We start from the raw sequence: 23875 nt of genomic DNA on the forward strand, positions 1-23875 counted from the left end.
TATTGTATTCAATCCCTTGATACCTCGAAAGCACGAAAGTCGCTGCTATCTTCTTTCCAGGTCTCCAGTTGATTGAATAGGGGCAGCTGTAATACCCTAAAATTTACCCTTCGTCTTTCCTGGAAGCATACGCTTTACACCTCATGCATGCATTCATTTTTAGGTCATTTAGCATTTGCATTTCATCATGGCAATCAGAATCGGATCCAAGAAGCTTGAACATCATCCAGGACACTTTGTGGGCTCTATTTAGATGATCAGTCAACACAAGGGAACGACTTGAGTTACTTCCAATAGGGGTCTATTCGTCAGTCAAAACGTTAATCTTGAAGGAGCAAAGGTTTGTTCATGAGCTGTCATGCTCGCTAGGCGAAGCCCGCGTGTTTTGAAAAAAAAACGAAAAACGAAAAAAAATAAAATAAAAAAATAAAATAATAATAATAATAAATAAATAAATAAAAGAAAAAATCTTGGACTTGGACCTCTCTCATTTGAGCCCACAAGTCCACAAAAATCAGGTTATAAATTCAGAGTTTCAGTGAAACAAAAGGCCATTCTATTCCTATTACCCTGTCTAGGAAAAAGATAGTGAGAGAAGAACCCTGGGGAAAAAGATAGTGAGATAAGAGCTAACAGAGTTCAGAGCAACCTCCAGGCAACTCTGAAAGGTTTATTCTGACTCACACACTTTTAACTCAAGCAAACCCTAACATTGGTTTGCAAATCCAGCCGTGCCATTTGATTTCAACCGATCTCTCCAATCAGGTTTGCCCTTATTCCCATTACCTTTGTGCTTTGAAGTTGAATACTCTGAATGTTTGAGGTATGATGGATGAATTTCATTAGGTTTTTGCCCACGGGTTCATAATTATGTATGAATGTATAAATAATGCCTTGAATGCTTAATCGTTTAATTTCTGAAGTGTATGCCACAGGGTTTGAGGTTTTTGAAACCCTACTATTATCCATGAAAAACCATACTGTTTTGCTCTAATCTGACTTACGTTTGTCATAACATGTTTTCTCCTAATCCTTATCTTGTTTCACTAACCCTTTTGTTGAGTTTTTGTGAAGGCTCACATGACTTTTGCAGGGATAGCTCGCTGGATATTCCACTTTGCTTGTGGGATACCATTTGGGAGATTTATTCTGATTGCCTTGTTGGCACATTTACTTTATACATGTTTGTTTTGTATGTGTTTGTATCCCCGCAGGTAGCGCGTTTCCTTCGTCAAGGACTGCATTTTTGCATGAGCATCCCAAACCCTAACCCTTCATTGATTTTTCTTCTCCTAAACACACGTTTACTCATTCTACTACAGGTGAGTAAGTCTCCAAAGGTCGAGCATCCGGTAGATTGCGTAGTAACGTTGTCCGCCCCCAAAACATAATCCTTAACCCCGTAGTTAGCCGAACTACGGCTTATTCTGATTCTCATTCCAGGTGAGATACGTAGGCATAAGACGCGATGTCTTAGCGAGCACATATCCCCCCAACCCATAGGTCAGCCGAGCTACAAAGACTCTGATTCTCATATTCAGATGAGATACGTATGCAGTGGATGCGACATCCGCGCGAGCCATTTTCATTTAACCCCTTTTTTAGTAAACAACACAAGATAAACTCACACCCTTTAGACAAGAACTACAAAAGTGGATCCCGTAGAGTACTACGGATGCGTAGGAGTGCTAATACCTCCCCTTTGCATAACCGACTCCCGAACCCAAGATTTGGTTGCGAGACCTTGTCTTTTCCTTTCCTCTTTTCAGGTTTACTTCAAGCGTTTCCTTTCCCTCCTTTGGGATAAATAACGCACGGTGGCGACTCTTCTGTCATTTTCTTTCGCCTGTTGTTTTTTCAGGTTGCGACAAAGGCCATCAGAGGGAGGTTGGTTAATCTCACTCATGGAGCCTTTTTCAGATGATGGTCGATAAGTGGGTTCGCCGACACTATTTAAGACATCCGCTATAGAAGCTGGCGTGGAGGAAGTTATGTTTTTGGTTCGAACGAAGGTACTTGCGCCACCCTGAAATCAACACAATTGAAACAATGAGTGGTGAAAGACGGTAAATAAACTATCTAAGGTAGAGTGAAGTTTATTTTACCTTGTCACGTTCAACCCCAGGGTTGGAGTTGTCACTCTCACTTTGGGCCGCTTCTATCTTTGCCATTTCTTCAGGAGTAGGCTCTTGGATAGTAAGTGCAAAAGGCCTTTTCTTCGGGAGTTTTGCTGGAGGCTGGCTCAAAGTGTCTATGACCTTCGATTGCTGCTTCTTCTTCCTGGGAGTTAGGTCGAGAACCGATGACAGATCCTCTTCGTCAGATTCTATTATGATGGGGGTTTCTGCAAGTTTTTGGATTTTGATGGGGCTTAGAGGAGGTTTTCGAACAACCTGAGTTAAGAATTGGAATGTCAGCATCATTAAACATAACAAAAGTAAAAATAAATGAGAAGGAATAAGTATACCTTTGTAGGCTTGCTACCTCCCTCATTCTTCGATTTGACTGGTCTTCTGATGGTGGGTTTCTTAGGTGGAACCCTGATGGATAAATGAAAATAACATAAAGCAGTTAGTGTTAGCTAAGAGTAAATATCCTGAAAGTGGGATGTGCTTTGAGGAAAACCTCATGTGTCACACCTTCATATATGTCCGATCGATGCAGACATCTTCTATCCCTATATGAAGATGCCCTTTGAAACTGTCTAGAGTATGCTTAGTCGCAACCACCCGCTGAGCTTTTTTCTGGGACTGTTGTCGAAGTATTTTAATGGAGTATCCACAAATAAACCAGTCTGGAAATGGAGGGGCAAGAGCCCACTCCAAAGTTAGCATTAGGCAGTGGAGGAAATTTTAGGGGAAACAATTCGAAAGCCATTTCATAGCGTTTCTCATGAGGAACGTATGAAGGAATCATTAGACTTTCCATTTTCTTTGAAAGTTTTTCTCTGAGCGTGACAGCTGCTTCACAGATGGTTTGACTAAGATCATCAGGCCTATAGGCAGTTTCAAAGTAGTTTTGAAAAGTTTGGATTTCTTTGATAAGCGTGTAAGTACATTTTCTGGTCTTTTCCTGCACAAGAAGAAATGCTTTGTCAAAGAGTTGGATAAAGGAAGAGACATCACATAACTCTTCAATATAGTATTTAGTCCACCATTTCCCAAACTCTCGAGTGCGGAGGAAGTTAGGCTCGAAGTTAAAAGGAGTAAGTTGGGTTCTGCTAGTGTATATGGTTATCTGCTTGAGGGAAGTGGCTTCATTATGGACTGCATTGTAGAGAAGGAGGCTACCCTTTTTGTCATACAGGCACTTTGGAAGAACCTAAATTAACCCAAATTGTCGAGAGACAAGGTTGGGTTGATAGGTGATCAAAGTAACCTAAACGTTTGAAGGATTAAATCGAATGGTTGGGATCCTGGGGGTCAATAAGGCTTCCCAAATCAGTAAAGATTATGTCTCTTGTTTCTTGGATGGAGATGGGAAAGCCATGGTAAACCATTTTAGACGGTACTTCCTGAAAGCAAAGGGGGCCATGCTCGAAGTGAAAACATGGCGCTTGGCGAACATCATTATGTAGCTCATGAAAGTTGGTTGCAAGGTTTGTCCTTCGTCACTAGGAGTCAACTGAGCCAGTATAATGCATTCGACCCTTATGTTTTTAACCTCTTCAGCTTCTTTATCATCGAGGCCTTTGTTCGGTAGACCAGCCTCAAAGGTGGCATTGAGCTAGAGTTGCAATAGCCAAAAAGGAGAAGATTCCCTTTTCGTCCAAATTCTTCAATTGAGCAACTCCATCACTCAATGCCTCATAGAGACTGACCAATATCTTCTCGCTTAGACAAATATCATGTCCAATATGTAGTTGATTTGCCAAGGTAAGATATTTCTTGGCAACTTGCAAAGACTTCGAGCAGAAGACAGAGTGAGACAACCACAAGGCCAAGAAAGCTATGTGTTCCACGTTGGAGACGGTGTTAGTATCCTTGTCATGATAGTGGGATATGTGAGTTAAATATGCTGCTCGGGATGTCGAAAAGGCTATGGTGTCGGCAACATAGATTTTAGGATCGTAAGTATGTCCAGTAGGTTTTAGCCCTGTGATAGCGGCCAAGTCGAAGAGCGTTGGTGTGGCCATACCACAAGGAAGGTGGAAAGTATAGTGTGTACTATCCCAAAAGTACAATGAAGAAATCAACATAGAGGTGCTATACTCCATTTCTATCTTTGACAACATGATTAGGTCATAAATGCCTGTATCTTTCCAGTTCTGAGATTTAGCTTTCTCTACTTTCTTTAACCAATCTAAATAATCAGTGGGGTCTTTGAATGTGGGGGTAGCACGGAAAACTCTGAAATCATTGTTCATAAACCTTAAATCTATGGTCTCACTAGCCTTAGGGTTTTCAGTGGTGGTTATTCCAGTTCTAGGGTTCTTTGCTTGCCCTATAGGCTTGCATTTGTGATAAGAGGGGAAATACTCTCTAAGCTTACTAAAATCAATGTCTAAATCAGTTAGAGATCCAGATAATGCATGATTCTTTCCATAAACAGAAACGGGAATAAGTACCTGAGAAGCGTAGATTTTGCGTTGTTCCTCCGTTTTAGGCTCTGGTATGTATTGCTGGTTACCTATCGTTAGTGGAGCAGACAATGTAGTGAAAGGAGGAAGCTCTGAGATCTTCTTGGGAGCTTTTATTTTGGTAGTTGTGGTCTTGATGGCTACGCTTACTTCTTTAGGAGCTTTGCTTGAAGTTACCATTTCTGTTGGAGATTGAAAGAGAGAAATCTGGGTTTTTTGGTTGAAGACTCTTTGAAGAGGAAAAGCTAGAGCGTTTGGGAGTTCAGAAAGTGTAAAGTGTGAAATGGGTAAGTTTGTGGGTTTTATAGGCGTGCTTGGAAGAGAAAACGTTTCAAATCAACATTAATGGTTGACAAGTTAGTGGGACACGTGTCTTCCTTGGGCAGTGTGATGGAGATGTTAATTAATGTCTGAACCCATGATTTCCTAGAGTCTAGGAAATGCGATGAGTGAAAAGATTCGGTTGTGGGCTGAAAAGACATGGTTAAGAAAAAGGTAATGATGACTCTGACGTCACTAGACAATTGGAGAAACTGAAAAGTTTTGCAACATTGGAACACTTGGCACAATGTCAAAGTTGTTAAGGCGTCGAAGCATGGTCTCAGAAAATGTCTTTTTCTCTCATAAGTTGAAAATAACATTTTTAGGGGGCAATTTGTTAGCTCATAATTTCGATGCCCACTAAAGAATTACCAAAAGGGAAATCCTAAGTAGAGATGTTTCGACCAGGAGGAGATGTTCGACCAGGTATAGGTGTTTCGACTTGATAAGGGAAATAAGAGTCAGCGTGCTGTTGGGACTTCAGAAATATTTCTTAAAATGGTTGAAGACGGTTTTCGATTGGAGATTCAAAATTTTAATAAAGGAGGGAACTTTGCTCTTATATAAAACTGTTGAAGGTACACGTGGGGCATAATGGATAGTTACACCCATGCAAGATGCCACGTGTCTCGACGTGATTGAAGGGCCATTAGAAACGGTTATTTCGATTAAGTACAAATAAAGGTCTTAGTGTTAGGATCAAGTGTGTGTGTCAAATTGTGTACAGAGTCTGTAAATTTACCAAGTACCCGTGTGAAGAGGAACCGTAAATTAAAGAATGTACGTTTGTATACATCATTGTTAGTTATTTTAAAGCAATACAATTCATCTTTATTTTTCTTCCAGAAATACATTTCTTTACTCCTTTATTTCAAACAGTCTCCTTTTACTTCTTTATTTCAAACAATCTTAATATTTCTTTGTTTCGAACACTTACCGTTGTCACTTGGTTATCATCATAGTCTTTTACAATTTTTCTCCTTAATTCATATTAGCTTTTTACCGTAAGTTTTAATCACTACTCCCACTAATACTGTCAAAGTGTTCATGATTACATAAAGGAGGGAACTTTGCTCTTATATAAAACTGTTGAAGGTACACGTGGGGCATAATGGATAGTTACACCCATGCAAGATGCCACGTGTCTCGACGTGATTGAAGGGCCATTAGAAACGGTTATTTCGATTAAGTACAAATAAAGGTCTTAGTGTTAGGATCAAGTGTGTGTGTCAAATTGTGTACAGAGTCTGTAAATTTACCAAGTACCCGTGTGAAGAGGAACCGTAAATTAAAGAATGTACGTTTGTATACACCATTGTTAGTTATTTTAAAGCAATACAATTCATCTTTATTTTTCTTCCAGAAATACATTTCTTTACTCCTTTATTTCAAACAGTCTCCTTTTACTTCTTTATTTCAAACAATCTTAATATTTCTTTTTCGAACACTTACCGTTGTCACTTGGTTATCATCATAGTCTTTTACAATTTTTCTCCTTAATTCATATTAGCTTTTTACCGTAAGTTTTAATCACTACTCCCACTAATACTGTCAAAGTGTTCATGATTACTTAAAATTCATTTTAAAAACATTTAGCACATGTCCTAGGATAAATCTGACCGATCCTGTGAGTAACCAAAATTAGAAATTTGGAAGATCAACGGTTGTTTACTAATTTTCAAGGTAAACAATAGGTGACATGGTCAAATATTGAGAAGATATGAATAACAACTTAAGGTTACAACTAGGCAACATTATAGCTTCTTTTCAAAAAAGTTTTTACGAAGTTGAGCACATGCACATAAGTCCATTTTATGGTAATTTGTGTGGTTCAGTGTCTCGAGCTGCTTTGAGACATATTGCTGAAGAGTTATTGAGAGTTGATTATGTTGGAACTAATAGGAAAATATGTGTTTGTACTCTTAAAACATCTTATGGGTTACCTTGTGCTTGTGAGTTAGGAAGATACACATTAGGTGGTATACCGATACCAATAGATGTTGTTCTTGTTCATTGGAGGAAACTAACTATGGAAGTTGAGTTAGAGGTAGGTGCAGATGATGGATCAGAGGTGGATATGACTTGTGCAATAGATGAATTATGGAAATGGTTTAAGTCATTAGATGTTGTTGGGAAAATGACATTAAAGAGTAGGGTTTGTGAACTTGCATACCCCACAATGACTTCATTGTGCCCACCACCCGAGAAATTAAAAACCAAAGGAGGAGTGAAGAAGAAAGGAAAAAAATCAGTAGGATATGATGTTTACAGGGACCCTTCGTATCATGAGTATGTTGATAAGGCATATAAATCTTCACAAATGCAATATCAACCATCACAGACTTCGAAGAAGTTAAAATTATCAAAAAAACAACCACAATCAAAGAAACATTTTACTCTTCAATTTCCTAATCATATTAGGTCATACATTGAAGATGTAGTTAATGTTGTATCAGATGGTAATTGTGGATTTAGAGTCATTGCAGCATTGCATGGATATGGTGAGGATGGTTAGTCAATGGTTCGTCGAGACTTGGAGTTGAAAATAATAGACAAGGAAAGATCAACTTTGTATGATAAGTTATTTTGTAATCGGTTGGCAGAAGTGAGAGAATCTTTGATGATAGAATCCTTTGGTTCACAGCCGCCACAAAAATGGCTGACTCTACTAGATATGGGTTACTTGATAGCAAATCGCTATAATATTGTACTTGTCTGTTTAGGCAATCCGTGCATGACTTTCTTTCCTATGACAAGTTCACATTCACCAAATGTCTCCATTTATTGCATTGATTTTGTTAACCAAAATCATTAGGTTCAGGTACATATTTTATTTTATATGACTTACTGTTTTAATTATCTTACTTATTTCACTTTATTAAATATATGTTTTAATTATTGTTATCAGGTAAACATGAAAGAGGGGTTTATGTTGCCACCGGTCAGATTAGATTGGAAGAAGTTTCATTGTCATGCAGCAACGTCTTGGATATTAGGATTTGCAGGACGTCTACAACATTAGCAATTACTTACGCCTATATCAAAACAAGAATATGTAATCAAAACATGAATATTATATTATGTCTATTTTATTACATTCAGTTCTAAAAATTAATACATAAATCAATGTGAACGAGAAATATGCAAAACTTCAAATAAATCAGCAAACTGCGGATCTTCCTCTTCGGCATTAACTTGTCTCAGATAACGATGAATCAATGTAGAAACACGAGTCCAATTAGGATCAGATGGTCCTGCTTCGTGAACATGATCTGACACCTCTCTTGGTTCATCACTATGGGACGAGATCAAACGAGGATGAGAAACACAATAATACCACTCCAGGTATCCATCTTCTATATCAGATATAGTCGTGGCCAATGTTGGACGGATCACAGCAAGAACGCTCTGATGGTAACCAACCCAATCAACATCAATATCATTAGCCATCATACAATCAAGAGGTGGGGATTGAACATACTGCTTGTATCCGAACTGACGTATACATCTGTCAGGCAAGTATGGAACAACTGTGTCACCCCACTTCAAACACCCCATGTACAAACATAACTCATCAAACTGGCGCCATCCTCTATGATTCTCAAATGGATGCCATATGACGTCGGCAAGTGTCAGCTCGTCCAAAATAGGTTGCAAATCATCCACCTTCAGGACTCCTTGCCTATATGACCATCTCATCGCTCGAGGAGGACCACAATTATCAGTTGGTTTCCAATTCTATCCTATTTTTCCAACAATTGGAAAGTACTTGTGAATCCAACACTGTTACACTATAAAAACATAATAAACAAAATAAATTAAATTAACATGCTTTATAAAATGAAACCAACACTTAATAAACAAAATTAAATTATATACCTGTAGGAGAGTAGGATATCCACCGAGCTGCTTGCAACTGAACATGGACACATCTCCAAGGTATCTATATAGGGTAACCAATGTAGCTGCTCCCCAACTATATCCCGAACATCTATCTAAGTCCGTAAACAGTAAGAGATATCGTGCCTCGACATGTGTAAAGGTCTTGTCGGCAAAAATTATGGAACCCACCAACATCAACAAATATGTTCTAGTCGCATATGCCCAGCTAGAAGCAGCTCTATGCTGTACGAATAAATCCTATAACCACTCCAATTTATAATAAGAACCCCTACAGCTACGAACACATGTTTATGCCTCACTATGTGACACTCCTAAGTAGTCAACAACAACCTCTTCAGTGACATCTTGAGGACTCTAGAACACACCCCTGATGGACAAGTGAAACACACAAGAGGCGTCATCCAAAGTAATGCTCATCTCACCAAACGGCATATGAAATGAAGATGTCTCTAGATGCCATCTTTCCACAAATGCGGATACCAGATTTGTGTTTATCTTGTTCAAACTAGTTCTCTGAAGTGAAGATAACCCAAACCTAGAAACTCAACTCTCCACCTATTGTGGAAGAGCTAGTGGAACCCTTGATGTCAGCTTAAGTCCGTGTCCATCAACCTTCAACTCTTTCTTCGGACCTCTTTCCTGAAAAAAATTAAAACACATATTATAAAACACAATATAAAATATTCAAATATTATTCGATTTCAAATATACGTTGTTTATTTATCTCACAAAACCATAAATGACGAGCAACATGATGCTCATACTTTACCAAAAGAGACGTATCGTACGACCCTCTTGGATAGCCAATTGGCTATGCTGTAGATGTAGATGCGCCCCGTCCTAAACTATGGTCTGAAATCCTACCGTCGACACCTCGTCTTCGAACCACTATAAAATAAATTATAAAAAAAAAAAAAATCATCGAAACACAACTAAAAAGAGTTCCGTTGTTATGAAAACTCAATTACACTTCCAGAACACTTTTCAAAAGACTTCCGATTAATTGAATGAAAATCGATTTTTTTTACGAAGAGCTCCGGTTAATTGAATGAAAATTGAAAGTCTTTTACGAAGAGTTCCGGTAACCACTCTTCCAAACCGTAAATCTTTATTAAAGAATTCCGGTTCAACGCCTAAAATTTGCAGCGAACCGAAAGTCTTCTGGAAAGTGTTCCGGTATGTTGTTTGCGAATAAGAAAACTTATTCTTAATGTTCCGATTTACGATGGCAAAAAGACTGATTCGAAAGTTTTAAAGCGAAAATAAAATAAAATTCGATTTTTTCGAAAATATAACCTATTTATTCGAGGGTATTTTGGTCCAAAAAAATCTATTGGAAGGGTATGTGCATAATTGAAGGGGGTATGAGGTGCAGTTGGAACGAAGTTGACAGTAATAGTATACTTCGCCTGAAAGTCACTGCCACTCTCATCGATCGAAACCGATCAATCGAGAGAGAGAAGATGTGGGTGTTTTACCTGATATCTCTTCCCCTCACTATGGGGATGGTGCTATTCACACTCAGGTACTTCGCCGGACCTTCCGTACCTCTCTACGTCCTCTTCACCGTTGGATACACCTGGTTCGTTTCCCTCTCCATCATCATCCTCGTCCCCGCTGACATCTGGCTGGTACTATCACCATTCCTTTTCTATCCCTTAAGCATCAAAGAGAATTTTGAATCACTGTAGAATTGCATGTGAAACTATTTCTTATAATGCCGTTTCTTTCTTTGACACATACAGACAATATCTTCCCTTTCCGATAATGGAGGCATTTCTTTCTTTTGGAGTTGGTCATATTGGAGCACTTTTTTGCTTACTTGGTATGTATACTTCTTGTAAAAGTTTCTATCTTCAAGTAAGTTGCATACTTGAGATTGAGAAAGGACAATATTGGATAATGAATGGCCTAGGTTTTTTTTTGAGCTTTTTCTGTTTATCAATTCACTGGTATTTTGCTCTTTCTTTACTTGGCAATGAAACATTGTTTCTTCTAGTAAATGGAATATGTATGTTTTTCATGTATACATTATGACAATGTATAATGGGATTAAGCTAAAATTGCTATTTAATGTGAATAGTCAATCCCAGATAGCCAGCACATACCGGCCGACCCAAAAAATGCCAACCCAAAAAATGGGATAACGGGATGGCCGCTATTTGATCAATTTTTGGACAAATTACATGAATAATAATTATAAACATGTGAAGTGCATAGAGGTGAGGGAGGGACTTGTGATTTTTTTTTTGGAAAGGCTGGAGTGTAGAAACGTCGGTGAAGGAAAGGAGAGATGAGTGATAAATAAGATAGAAAAAGATGGAACCATACCATTATGAGATGGTAGGGTGAATGACAAGCATAAAAAGGAAAGAATTTTCTTCCATGAGTTTTTTCTCTTCAATTCAACAAAGGGTTCCTCTTTTGCACAACTTAGCCGCCGCTCAGGTTCCCACCACTAACAAATCCAAATACATTCTCATCTATCCCTCCTACTATTTAAGCTAAGGCATTGCTCTTAACAACCTTTACCTCCTAGGTTCTAACTAATCCATTGTGTAAACTACCCTAATCCACCTGGCCGTTTCCTCAACTACTCCAACCTCTTTGTCTTGTTTTCCTTTATTACACCCCTCTGTTGACACCCTAATTTGATAGCTTTAATATTCAACTTGTTAATATATGATGCACGATTAGATTTTGAGGCTTGAGCCATATGCTGTAAATAGTAACAAATTACAAAACATTATTTATTATGCCTAGATGTAAATGTTAGAAGATTTTGTGCACGAGCTATTATGCTATTTGCTTATTTGTTTTATTGTTACTTGCCTTCTTCTCATATTCTTGTGTAAGATAATACATTCTTACCAAGTATTCCAAGGAAGAAAGTGTATAAATGGACTTTACAGACCACAAGTGCAAATTTGCTCATGTATTAAATTATGCTATCCTAAGCAGGGCTGTCGTGCCCCTTATTCAGGGTTTTGAAGATGCCGGTGACTTCACTGTATCAGAAAGATTGAAGACTAGCATACATGTTAACTTGGTCTTTTATCTAATTTTGGGATCCATTGGCCTTATTGGACTTATTCTTCTCATTATGATGCAGAGGCGCTGGTTGGTTCTTGTCTTCTTAACCTTTGTTGTTATCTAATTAGTTTTCTTTGAATGCATATTCTTATTTTCACTTTGAGAGTTGTAATGTTTCCTAAATGTCCCACACATCGCAACTAATCTATTTTTTTTGTTGAATATTTATAATGCCATAAGGGTAGGTACTTTTTTTTAACAGCGTTTAGACTTTGACATGAATGAAATATTCCAGAAATTTGTGCCCAAAAAGACCTCTTTTCATTTCTTTTTTTTGTTTGTGAATTAAATGAACTAGATTTTATGGGGCATCGGCAATGTACTTTTTTATCGGTTAAAGCTGTTCATTTGCAAGCCATATTTTAGCCAACGCTTATAGGTTTTTTGACGTGTTTGCATTTACTCCTAGATGCTATCATTGCATTGTGTTTGTAAGGACATTTCAAGGAAACTCGATTTGATGTATTTCCAAGACTTTGTTTTTGTAATAAGTGTTTCAGTTTTCAACACATTAAAAAACCATGGGCACATTTTGGAAAGCTATAAAATGCATATAACATAGATTTTCAGTGTCAATTAGAAGCTTGCATGTTTTATTACTGTCATGGATGCATAAATGCTTACCTTCTTCCAATCAGTTTATATTTTTTGACACGATGGTCATGATTGTCGACTTAACATGCAATAAACCTTTTTGCATTCCTACATGTGCACGTGTGTGTTTTTTGGTTTCAAGTGAATCCCCCCCTGTTGTTTTAAAATAACTTTATTTAGTTGATTCATTTATAAGCAGGAGTGGAAGTATTTTGGGATTTGCCATGGCTTGCTCAAATACTTTCGGACTAGTTACCGGTGCATTTCTTCTTGGCTTCGGTTTGAGTGAAATTCCTAAAAATGTTTGGAGAAATGCTGACTGGACCACCCGCCAAAAAGTTCTTTCCCACAAAATTGCTAAAATGGCTGTTGAACTTGATGATGCTCATCAAGAACTCTCAAATGCTATTGTTGTAAGTGGTTCGTGCATGTTATTCATACACTTTATGTTTTATGTTTTCCCAATCTCTGTGTGAAAAATTTGCTAATCTCATGCAAGCAAGCTTATACTCAGTTTGAAGGAATTCAACTCAATCTTGCCTAGTTCCACCCTTATGTCCCATGCTCTTGACTCTTGAGTAGTAGTGGGTTTTGTTTTTATAACAAGTTTGTTATTATTGTACACAGGGTGACCCAACCCTAAAGCCACTAAAGCTAGAACTTTATTTATGCTTCTACTTTTTTGGATTATGGAGTTTCTAAATTTAGGCCCCAGTAGCGCATCAGTTGTAAAACTTGAGGCAAACCAGACGGTTCAGCGTTCAATAACAACTGATACATTTTACTATTTCTATGTTTTGCTATTTCTTTTTCCATTTCTGTGTATATTAATGGAAAAAATGCTTCAAGAAAATGACAATAATGTTCCAATAGTTGAAAACAAAAACAAGACTAAGGCTTAAACAAAAATCTCATTACCACCTCACCATATTAATTTTTGGTTGAAGAATGAGCAATATATTTTATTTATATATAACTATTTTAAAATACATTACCCAATCATTCCGTCTCCTTAAATAAATTGGTTAAGTTCTACCACAATGTATACATACAGTAAAAACTATATATAAACCTTCAAAATTACACTTAAATGAAACACATTTACAATAAAGAATTTTTTTTTAAAATATTACTATTAATTTTGAAAAAGCCTCTTCTAACAATTCACTTTAGGCCTTAAAATATGTTGGACCGACCCTAATTGTACATAAGTTTATTCTTGTCAGCTTTTTAGCTGGTTAGCCTAATTTGAGATAGGCCAAATGGCCTATTTCAAAGCCTTAATATGAAACAGAACTTTAAATAGGCTAATAAACCAGGTAAGCCTAAAAAAAGCTTATCGCAAGTAGCACGCAATGTTTGATAATTTTTAGAACAAGTCAAATCAAATTAAGCAAAACATTGTTTTGCCTATCCTACTTTTTGTCTAATTTAAGATCCTGCCAATCTGTTCCAATGCTAGACTATCACCAATGGCATTCCTCACTTAATAAGACACTCTAAGCCCAAATGATAGGACACACTAAACAGCTTAATACATTACTATTAATAATGTGGGTATGGGGGTAATGCAAGATAGGATTGGATCAACACAATTTAGTTAAACTTTAGACTAATTCTGTTTTTTTACTTTCTAAAACCTGCCCCCTTACTGCAAAAGGCAAAAACTTGAAGTTCTATGATGACTTATTTCTGTAGGTTGCTCGAGCCACTTCAAATCAGATGTCTAGGCGTGATCCTCTAAGACGTTACATGGATGTAATTGATGACATGCTAACTCAAATGGTATAAATCTTACATTCTTTGCTTAAAGATTCTGGTTACAGAACATGGTTCATTGTTAGGATAATATTCAGTTTTCCAGTTTAGGGAAGATCCATCCTTCACGCCACAAGGTGGCCGATTAGGGGGAAGGGATATGGATTATGATACTGATGAGAAGTCAATGGCAACATTAAGACGTCATCTTCGGGGGGCTATTGAGGAGTACTGCAGATATAAAAGGTAAGCAAATAATTATCCGTCCTTTAAGTTGGTTATTTGAGAAATTGCTCTTGAGTTATTTATAGCAGCCGTAAATGGTACTTCAGGTGTTATTATTCCTAGGAGTTAAAGCACCTCCTAGAGCTATATTCATATATCTTTTGTTTATATTAATTACAACACCTAATATTTATTCATTAGGGCAATATAAAAATATATTTTTCTTACATGGTCTACATGTATTTTGTCGGCATTTTTCTTTTGAATCAAATTCACTTATGAATCTTCCTATGATTGCTCTGGTTAAATGAACTTACTTAAATGGAGGAGCTTCTGTTGGAAATTCCGCCTTCATTGCGGTCTGCCTCTAGTCGCCTAATTGCAGCACTTGGCTTACCTTCATTGCAGTCTCCAACACCTTCATTGTGTTGGGTTTAGTCCCTCATTGCTTAGAGATATGATCTGTGTAGTATTTATAAAGTTTGGACAACCCTCACCTTACAAGCCAATTTAGTAGGGATGAGCCAGTTTTGTCGGGATGAGTTAGGCCCAACCCACACATTCTAAGAGCTTCCTAGCTTCTATTAGCATGAAAGATTTCGTAAAGATTGACTTTCTGATGGTATCCCATGGGGAAATAGATTTCTTCGATGAGCATGAACGAGATTGGGTCATGTTAAATACTTTTTCTCGGCAGCAATGACCCACCCACCCTTCCAAAGCCGACTATTAACTGGGTATATATGCAAGTGTGGGTATTTGGTTGTAGCTCTTAATTTTTTCGCACCCTTACATCTAGGTCTCATGGTATTTTCCTCATATCGTTGCTTTTGCAGTGAGTACATGACGTATGTACTAGAAGCCCTTGAATTGGAAGACACGACTAAGAATTATGAACGCCGCAACATAATTGGATGGTTTGCTTCTATTTATGCCCCATTTCAATATGCTTCAATAGTATTTAAAAGCTGTTCCAGCTAACTTTATGCAATTTTTTAATGTTATTATTTCAGGAAATATATGTCAAGCATCAGACCTGTTCGGACTGGCAAGTTAGGGTCTTTATTCGACACTTTAGGTAATTATAAGAATCTCTGTTGACATACCTGTTCCTAACTCCACTTAATTTTTTCCCCTGCAATTGGAATTGTATTGATGTTCGAAACTGGTACCCAGTAGAATTTAATAGAGGAAACTGACTTTTATTGATAATAAGGCGGGACTACAACATGAAACAGAAGTACACATAGTCAAAGAATTGCAGTAATGCAGACATCAGACTGGTTACAATGGTTCCCTACCAAGAATTAGAGCGCTAAGAGCTTGGTCTCTCCCTCCCAATAACTTCCTAATAACCAATTTTCCCTGACCTTTCCCTATTTATTCTTAAACATAAGCACAAAAAACTGACACAAGGTGTGAAGGATTACACATGTGTTCACCTGGGTTCCATAAATTGAAGTAGAGTGACAGAGCAACGTGCAAAACACGTGACCTTGTTCCTGGATTATATGCTGTGTGTTGGGTGGTATTTTTGGTCCCAAATGCAAAGTGGGGCAGCAGTAGGCCTGGTCTCCACCAAAAGACCTCCGCCACCCGCTCACAACAAGGATCGGTGCTCCCACGAAAAAATCCAATAATGACGATGGAGATAGGACTCAGCAGCCCAATGACGATTGAGAGAACACTATGGTGCATGGGGAGGAACTCCTCCTTCATTTTTCTGCTTTCTCAGCCTTGAACTCTTCTTCGACCCTTTCTTCATTGATAACCTTCATTTCCCTTCTATATCTGAAATTTCTCCAATGACCTTCATGTCAATGGAATTGATTAGCAGGATAATGATTATTATTAGCAATGATTTCTCATTATTGTAGAGTTGTAATGTAATTATTTTAGTATCTCCTTAATTATGAAAACAGACTGTATACACTATATATAGAGGAATAATACAGCAGAAACATACACAATTTTGTGTTAAACATGGTATCAGTCTAGGTTCTGATCCTTCCCTAATTCAGTCCAAAAGTCCTAGTCTCGTCTTTCTCAAGTCTGTCCAGATCTCGTTTCTTGTACTTTCCTTGTCATTTTTTTCTCTCGGCTTCATGTCTCTACTGAAAAGTATGACAAATATGATATCTTTTTCATTCACCTTATTGACAAGACATACTCAGCCTGGTCATTTCAGTTCCAGATATTTGTCACAGGTAAGGACCTTTGGGGTCAAGTTGATGGCACCAAGCCTACTCCTGACAGAGAAGCAGAAGGACGAACATGCCAAGTGGGTAGTCAAAGATGCACAATTAGTAATATTAATAGGTCTAATATATTACTAGATTTAACTTTAGTAATGATGCTCCTGTTAGTTTCCCACAAATGTTATCTTTTTGGTATACGAAGATATCAATAACCTATGATGCAACATATATTCATCGTAATTAATCTGTGTCTCTTGTGTAAAAAAAGATAGAGATAGAGATATCATGAAAAATTATAGGCCAAATCATTATGAAGGCTTTAAATATAGATTGTTTCTCATTAGGAAGGACAAATAGTTAGATATTATAACATCGTTTGATTCATGTAGTGGGCAAAGATGTTATTGTTGTATACTGTTAAGAGTCTCACATCGGACAAAATATGGCCTGAACATGTGTTTATAAGTGGGGGCAGTCCTCACTCTACCAACCGGTTTTGTAGGGTTGAGTTAGGCCAACCACATGTCTTAACATATACTATGAGTGCATTGAGTACTAAAAGGACTAATTGCGGAGCCAATTGACAGCTATTACGATTTACAACCGTCATAACTATAGCTAATTCTAACATAAATATGGTAACAGAAGTTTAACTAGTATACTTACAGTACATAATTGAATATGCATACAATGAATTAGTATTCAATACAACTATGTATATTGGCAGTCATTTTGAAACATTGAATTTATCAATGGAGGTTTCCCAGGTTTTGAAGGAAACCTCCATTGAATCTAATTCTAACAAACCTTGTGTGAAGTCCATGTAATCTGCTCATATTTATCATGCTTTTCTATGTTTCTGAAGTTTCTTAAATTTTATTTTTCTCATGTCATGTGATATGTTTTAACTTTCTCAGTTTGATTTCATGCCACAACCAATGTTTGTATTATTTCATCATAATATATAAGTAGTTAACCTTGTTGTAAATGCTTGACAAATGCCCCTCCCAGTGTGATTCAGATAGACAACAAGAAAAATAGAGTAAAGAAGACAACACATTAACACCAAGACTTTTAATGTGAAAACCCCTCTCAATATGAAATGAAAAAATCACAAGATCTTATAACTCAAACTAAATGTCTTCATTATGAAATAATACAATTTACGATGGTTCTCTTAACAAATCAAACATAGTGTAAAGAAGATTTGATTTAGGTTTCTGAATAAATGGTGGTTCTTTGCAGAATTTTTCTGGCGATGCATTTTGAGAATGCAAGTTGAAAAAGGGTTGGCCGTTATACTTGGTATCATGTCTGTTGCAATTCTTCTGGCAGAGGCAACTCTTCTACCTAGTGTCGATCTATCTCTTTTCTCAATTCTCATAAAATCTGTTGGAACACAGGAGATGCTTGTGCAGGTAGGACCAATATAAACACACACACACACACACACACACACCCCGACACACGTATCTCACCTTGTCGAATAAAAGTTTGTGATGAAGATTTCATTTTAGAATATGGAAAATCTTACAATATTTTAAAGATTGACGTGACACATCTCATATGAACTTCCTAGTGATGGACCAATTGGGCCTCTTTGGGGTGCATATTAACCGGTCAACTGCACCCGTGCTTGATTTTATTTTGTTTTAAATATAATTGGTTCTATGCCTATCTTTTCTTAGCTAAAACAAACTTGCATCCTTTTGGCTAAGGTTGTAATTCACTACCTAGGACTTAAACTCACTTTTGGAGTTGGGTTATGCATGAAGTCAATGCATACAAATTAGTGAGATTTAATTTGTATGCACTAAGAGTATAAAATAGTTATACACATACATCCAATCACATCTTAACATTTAGATATTTGTGTAAGTATTTTGAAAAGTACTATTAACATATCCGAATGGTGAAATTTGATTGGACGTCACTGTAAAACATTTTTATACTTTCAGTGCTTACAAGATAAACTTAACTACTCATGGAATTCCACAGGATGTTTCTTTTCCTCAATGAAATGCTTGCCGTATTTTTATATTAATGAAGAGAAGCTGCTTTCTGAATCACATATCTTCGATTTCTTGCTTAGGCTTTTGCTTTTGTTCCACTCATGTACATGTGCATTTGCACATACTTCTCCTTATTCAAAATTGGAAGGCTGGTGTTTTACTCATTGACACCCAGGCAGACCAGCCCAGTTAACCTGCTTATGATATGCTCGTAAGTGATATTTGCACATTGTTTCCCGAATTGCCCGTGCTATCTAGCAAATATAATTTATTTTCTATCTCATTCCCAGTATGGTTGCTCGCTATGCCCCCCCTGTATCATACAACTTTCTCAATCTCATTCGCCTAGGGTCTGATAAAACAACTATATTTGAACAGGTAGTTACTTTATCATGGTTTCATGCATTTCTTTTTTCCTATTAATCGTTTTTCTAACTCGGTGCATTTTGTAATTGTTTGCAGCGAATGGGGAACATTGATAATGCCGTTCCTTTCTTTGGAGATAAATTTAACAAAATCTTTCCACTTATAATGGTTATATATACCCTTTTGGTTGCAAGCAACTTTTTTGACAGGGTATTTGATTTTCTGGGTAGTTGGAAGAGATATATTTTCAAAACTGAAGCTGAAGATTCGGATGGTTTCAATTCATCTGGGTTAATTATCTTGCAGAAAGGTATGCATGCCAAGACTTCTTAGTTGTTAAAGCTCTAGTTCAAATTAAATGGCAAATCATGTCTAAACTACGAAGCTTTTATGTATAGTAGGATACTAAATTTGTGATACTATTGCTGATGATTGAATTCGTATAATCTGTAGAACGGTATTGGCTTGAACAAGGTTGTAAAGTAGGCGAGCAAGTTGTTCCACTTGCGAGGAATTTTAATAGCATTGTTGTTGAACCTAGCAACAACGTTATGGTATGTTTGACCCACCCACCCATCCCCTAAAAAAGGAAGCAATCATTTCTCATTATTTTCATTTTCTTCTGGTGTGTAGCTTAACATCATCGTGACTTTGACAGCTGCAAGATATAACATTTGTTACTCTGCTCATTCAAACATTTCCACTCATGTCATTACTTTCATTGTTCAGGAGGAGAATGCTGTTGAAATGAATGGAACTTCCACTTTAACTAATACCGATAGTAATGGACGTCTGTCCAAAACTTTGAAGGAAGAGACAAGGAGATATACTTCGAGCAGAGACGCGATCAGCAGTAAGTATGCTGCCGTCAGACAGCAGAGTGGACTAGCATCTAAATTGAAGGTAGAAGCGAGAAACTTAGACTCTGCTAAGGTTTCCTTGCTCGATAAAGGCAATACTCATTATAGTAATACATCTGGAACTTCTGGTTTTGTTTCCACATGGCAAACATTAAAAAAAGGCTTTACGAGTTTCAAGGCCGACGTCGGGGACGTCAAAGGTTTTTTACCCATACGTCAAACACAGCAAGATAGGATCTCTAGTGTTTCCTCTTCTGAATCTCTTGATGATATATTTCAAAGACTGAACCAGCCTTCAATGGACCAAACCTCTTACAATGACAGTTCAAGATGATGTCGATAGTTTGTGCAAGAATTGGAAATGCAATTCCCGTACAGCCTTTTACAACGATGAAGATAATTCAACAGAGGCTAATATTTCCGGTTCTTCTAGACGGAATAGTTTGCGCAAGAAGTTGTAAGTGTTACAGAATTGGTTATGCAATTTCCATTCTATCATGTACATTAGTTGAGAAATCTCTCAGAATGATAGTCTCCTATACAGGAATTAATATACGTTCCAAATTAATCACATAAACAGAGTATAATCAGATTTAGTTTCATTGGCTAATTCACTTTAGAGAGTAAAGTAAGTATTGTAAAAAATCTATAAGCAGAATAATTACAGTAAAATTATTGCAATTTAATTATATGTAAGTTACATTATTGAAATTATTCCAAGTTAAACTCATAATGAAAATTCAACCCTTTCTCTCCCTCGTTGTTCTTGAATGCATTAAGGTTTCTTTTACATCCTTCCTTGTCAATTTGAGTAGCTTGGACCAAAAGCTTCTTTTCTTGTAATTCCCATTAACCTCCCTTTCTCTGATTTGGCTTGTTGAAACAAAAGCAATCGACTTACTCTTCTTCAACTCATAATTGAAGCTAACCATATTGGAAGAAAAAGAATCCATCACACTAGATGTTTGCCGACGGTGAAGACGACGGCTATGACCTTGAGATTGAGACATATATTTTGAAGAGGATGAAGAAAAGTGTTGTGGAGATTGAGGAACATGATGAACTTGTTTGTTGTTGTTGTTAAGCTTTGAAAGTTTGTCTCTTAAACAATAATAGCAAACACCAGGTAGTTGTTTGTCATTTATGTGCTCTCTGCACTTTGTTCCTGCTGCTTCTAACTCTGATAATTTCATTTTGATTGGTGTTTTTTTCTTCTTCTTCTTTACGTGCGGTTTAGTACCATTTTATAGACTCATTAGTCGTCGTTGAAATTAATAAAAAAATGCTCAATTATGCATTTCCTCGAAACTTCACTTTTCACGTAATTAATCTTGCTTCTCGATGGTTTCTTTAATTGATTTTGACGCAATCTACAAGGGAAGTGATGTAATTAAATTCGTAAGAAAACGTAAGTGATTATAATTCAATTGAAGAAAAATTGAGTTTTCTTTTTAGAATTAGGAATAAACAATCATCTACCATAAATTTCTATACAAACACATCTACTGTGTTACTCCCTATCTCGAATTAACTAGGAAATTTCAACGTTATTTATTGAGATGTCGAATATGTGGAGAACAAGAATACGTGGGAAAAACTCATCTAACTTATGAGTTACGAAAGCAGCCAAATCAACATTTGTCCTTTGACTGTGTGAACGACATCAGAACATGTTGCTAGTCAAGGGAGCGCACGTGTGGATGTAATAAATTAATTATTTTTAGGCCTACCACGACAAAAAGACACAACTGATAGAAAAGAAGATACGACCCACACCACAATATCAAAGTTTGCCCCTCATTAATTTTTATTTAATTTACTAGATTTAAGGGCAAATCAATAATATATATATATATATATATATATATATATATATATATATATATATATATATATATATATATATATATATATAGTCAAGTTCAAATGACATCAATATATTAAACTTAATACCATACATCTCTGAAAACTGTGTTTAATGTATATTCATATAACAAAATCCACCGTTGAATTGAAATATATTTTCATATAGATCATCTCTATAAAATTTAACATCAATCGAAAATCATTTGATAGGTTAAAAAGAATGATCAAAATTAGCGATTTTGTTAAAGTTTTGTAAGTCGTTAATTTTTATACATCTCGTTAGCATATCAAATGATTTTCGATTAATGTTATATATAATTAGTTTTTTTTTTTAAAAGAAAAAAAAATTATTTTAAACGTTTTACTTATTTTACTGTTCATTTTCGACCATAACCCTGAACTTTGATTTTCTTTAAGGGTACTTTGCTGATAGTGTGTGGTGCATGTCGTAAGTCCGAGAAGTGAGAGAATAAAACCGTTGGTTTAACACATTGTAGTTGCCATTAAGAAAACAACCAATAGGGGGGAGGAGAGAGAGAGAGTAAGTAGGAAAAACTAAGAAATAACCAATTACATAATAGAAAGTTGTTTAATAATTTATTATTTAGTAACTATGTCTCAAATCATCAAGGCTTTGAGTGAGTTAGGATGTAGTTCACGTAGCAATATTAGTACCCGAACCTTAGTTCCTGCTACCTTAAACAATGACAAATTTGAATTAGATCAAGATACTTTCTAAAATCAGGAATTAGAAATTTAAGAAATAGAAAATAGATTAGTTAACTGATATATGACAGAAATTAAATTAAAAGAAATTTATAAAATTAGCACGTTTGATTTTTTGAGTAAAAAAATTATTCATACTATGGAATCTGTTACTTATATATGCAATAAGCATGAAACTATTAATTTTTTAAATAGAAAGTTGTAGAAAATAATGTTAGAGAATGATATAGATATATCCATCTAGGATTAATCCAAATAGCTATAAAGCCTTTACATAAACTAGGGCTAAACACCCATATTCTAGTAGTCCTTCGTGATACTCGTATTAAAGATTTTCATAACTCAACTATTGCTATAGTTGAATCTAAGCTTAATGATGGTCAAATTTACTTTAACTGCCATCATAATTACTCTATGAGTTTAACTGATGAATTCACTAAAAACTCACTTGTCATATATGTTCAAGGCCTAAGTGCCACATTTAATCCCGGAGTTGCTAACATAGACGTTATTAGTAGAATTATCTACAAAGTTTCTAATGTTAATTACAATTTTAAATCTCTTAAAACTACTCCTAGAAATGAAACATGTATTATTGAAGTCAATCTTAGCAGATCAAATGTTATGATCCCGAAGATTCTTACTGCTTCTGATATTATTGACAAATTCTCCCAGGAATGAATTTTGGAAGATGTGGTTAAATTTGAAAAGATTGAAGCCATATATATTAAAGATGTTATTCAGGATATTGATGGATCTGTCAGGATTCGAATGAATATGAGCCAATCCTTTTGTTACAATCAGTCTAGTAGCATTGGATCGACATCCAACGCTAGAAACTCTGTTGATTCAACTATTAGGGTTAACCTTGCATGAGTAAAATTTGCTTCTACAATTCCCCGACCTATTTACTCGGAGAGGACTTCTAGATCACCATCTCCAACTGAGTCTCAACTCTTAGGAGTTATTACCCAAGAAGAATCCTTTGTCATTGAAAAAGCCTGGATTATAGCTGATTTTGAGGCTGGGTATAATTCAGAGAATAGAAATTGATATTTTTCATCTTTCTCTAAAAATCATACTCAAATGTATTTGCAAAAGTTTTACAAATTTTTAGAAAATCATGAGGTTAATGTTTATTTCTTTACATGGTTTGAATTACTTTGCTTAGAAGAAGGGATAAAAAATCCTTTTACTGTTAAGATGTACTTAGATGCTAATGTTAGAATTAGTACTAAATGAAAGACTGTTAAAAAAGATATAATAGAATCCATCCATCCACCTTTAGAAGCCATAAAAATTACCCCTTCCAAAGAAAACATAGAAATAGAGGCTTCTCCCTTTAAATAAATTACCAATCCTACAGAACAAAGG

The 23875-nt window shown here is 36.2% G+C and overlaps 2 protein-coding genes and 1 long non-coding RNA gene across 4 annotated transcripts; 1 reads left to right on the forward strand and 2 right to left on the reverse strand.

The window, feature by feature from the left end:
- Positions 1-8014: 8014 nt before the first annotated feature.
- Positions 8015-9693, reverse strand: LOC127101370 (uncharacterized). Its single transcript, XR_007794625.1, has 3 exons — positions 9573-9693; positions 8780-9442; positions 8015-8691 (listed from the first exon to the last, which is right to left on the reverse strand). It is a non-coding gene; the product is annotated as an uncharacterized LOC127101370 (long non-coding RNA).
- Positions 9694-10141: 448 nt separating this feature from the next.
- Positions 10142-20635, forward strand: LOC127101371 (uncharacterized). 2 transcript variants are annotated; one of them, XM_051038759.1, is made up of 15 exons: positions 10142-10434; positions 10549-10628; positions 11765-11923; positions 12690-12903; positions 14189-14275; positions 14355-14494; positions 15310-15390; positions 15487-15551; positions 17917-18089; positions 18764-18894; positions 18974-19061; positions 19146-19359; positions 19503-19603; positions 19779-19952; positions 20071-20635. In XM_051038759.1, the coding sequence occupies exons 1-15, from the start codon at positions 10147-10149 to the stop codon at positions 20194-20196; spliced, it is 2121 nt and encodes a 706-aa protein (XP_050894716.1). In that variant the 5' UTR covers positions 10142-10146; the 3' UTR covers positions 20197-20635. The 2 variants fall into 2 exon arrangements, with proteins under 2 accessions (XP_050894716.1, XP_050894715.1); XM_051038758.1 differs by having other exon boundaries at positions 19779-20635.
- A 14-nt stretch (positions 20636-20649) lies between these two features.
- LOC127102240 (uncharacterized) lies at positions 20650-21102 on the reverse strand. Its single transcript, XM_051039639.1, has one exon. The coding sequence runs from the start codon at positions 21100-21102 to the stop codon at positions 20650-20652; it is 453 nt and encodes a 150-aa protein (XP_050895596.1).
- Between the last annotated feature and the right edge of the window lie 2773 nt (positions 21103-23875).

Source organism: Lathyrus oleraceus, chromosome 7 (assembly GCF_024323335.1).
Source record: "Lathyrus oleraceus cultivar Zhongwan6 chromosome 7, CAAS_Psat_ZW6_1.0, whole genome shotgun sequence".
NCBI lineage: Eukaryota > Viridiplantae > Streptophyta > Magnoliopsida > Fabales > Fabaceae > Lathyrus > Lathyrus oleraceus.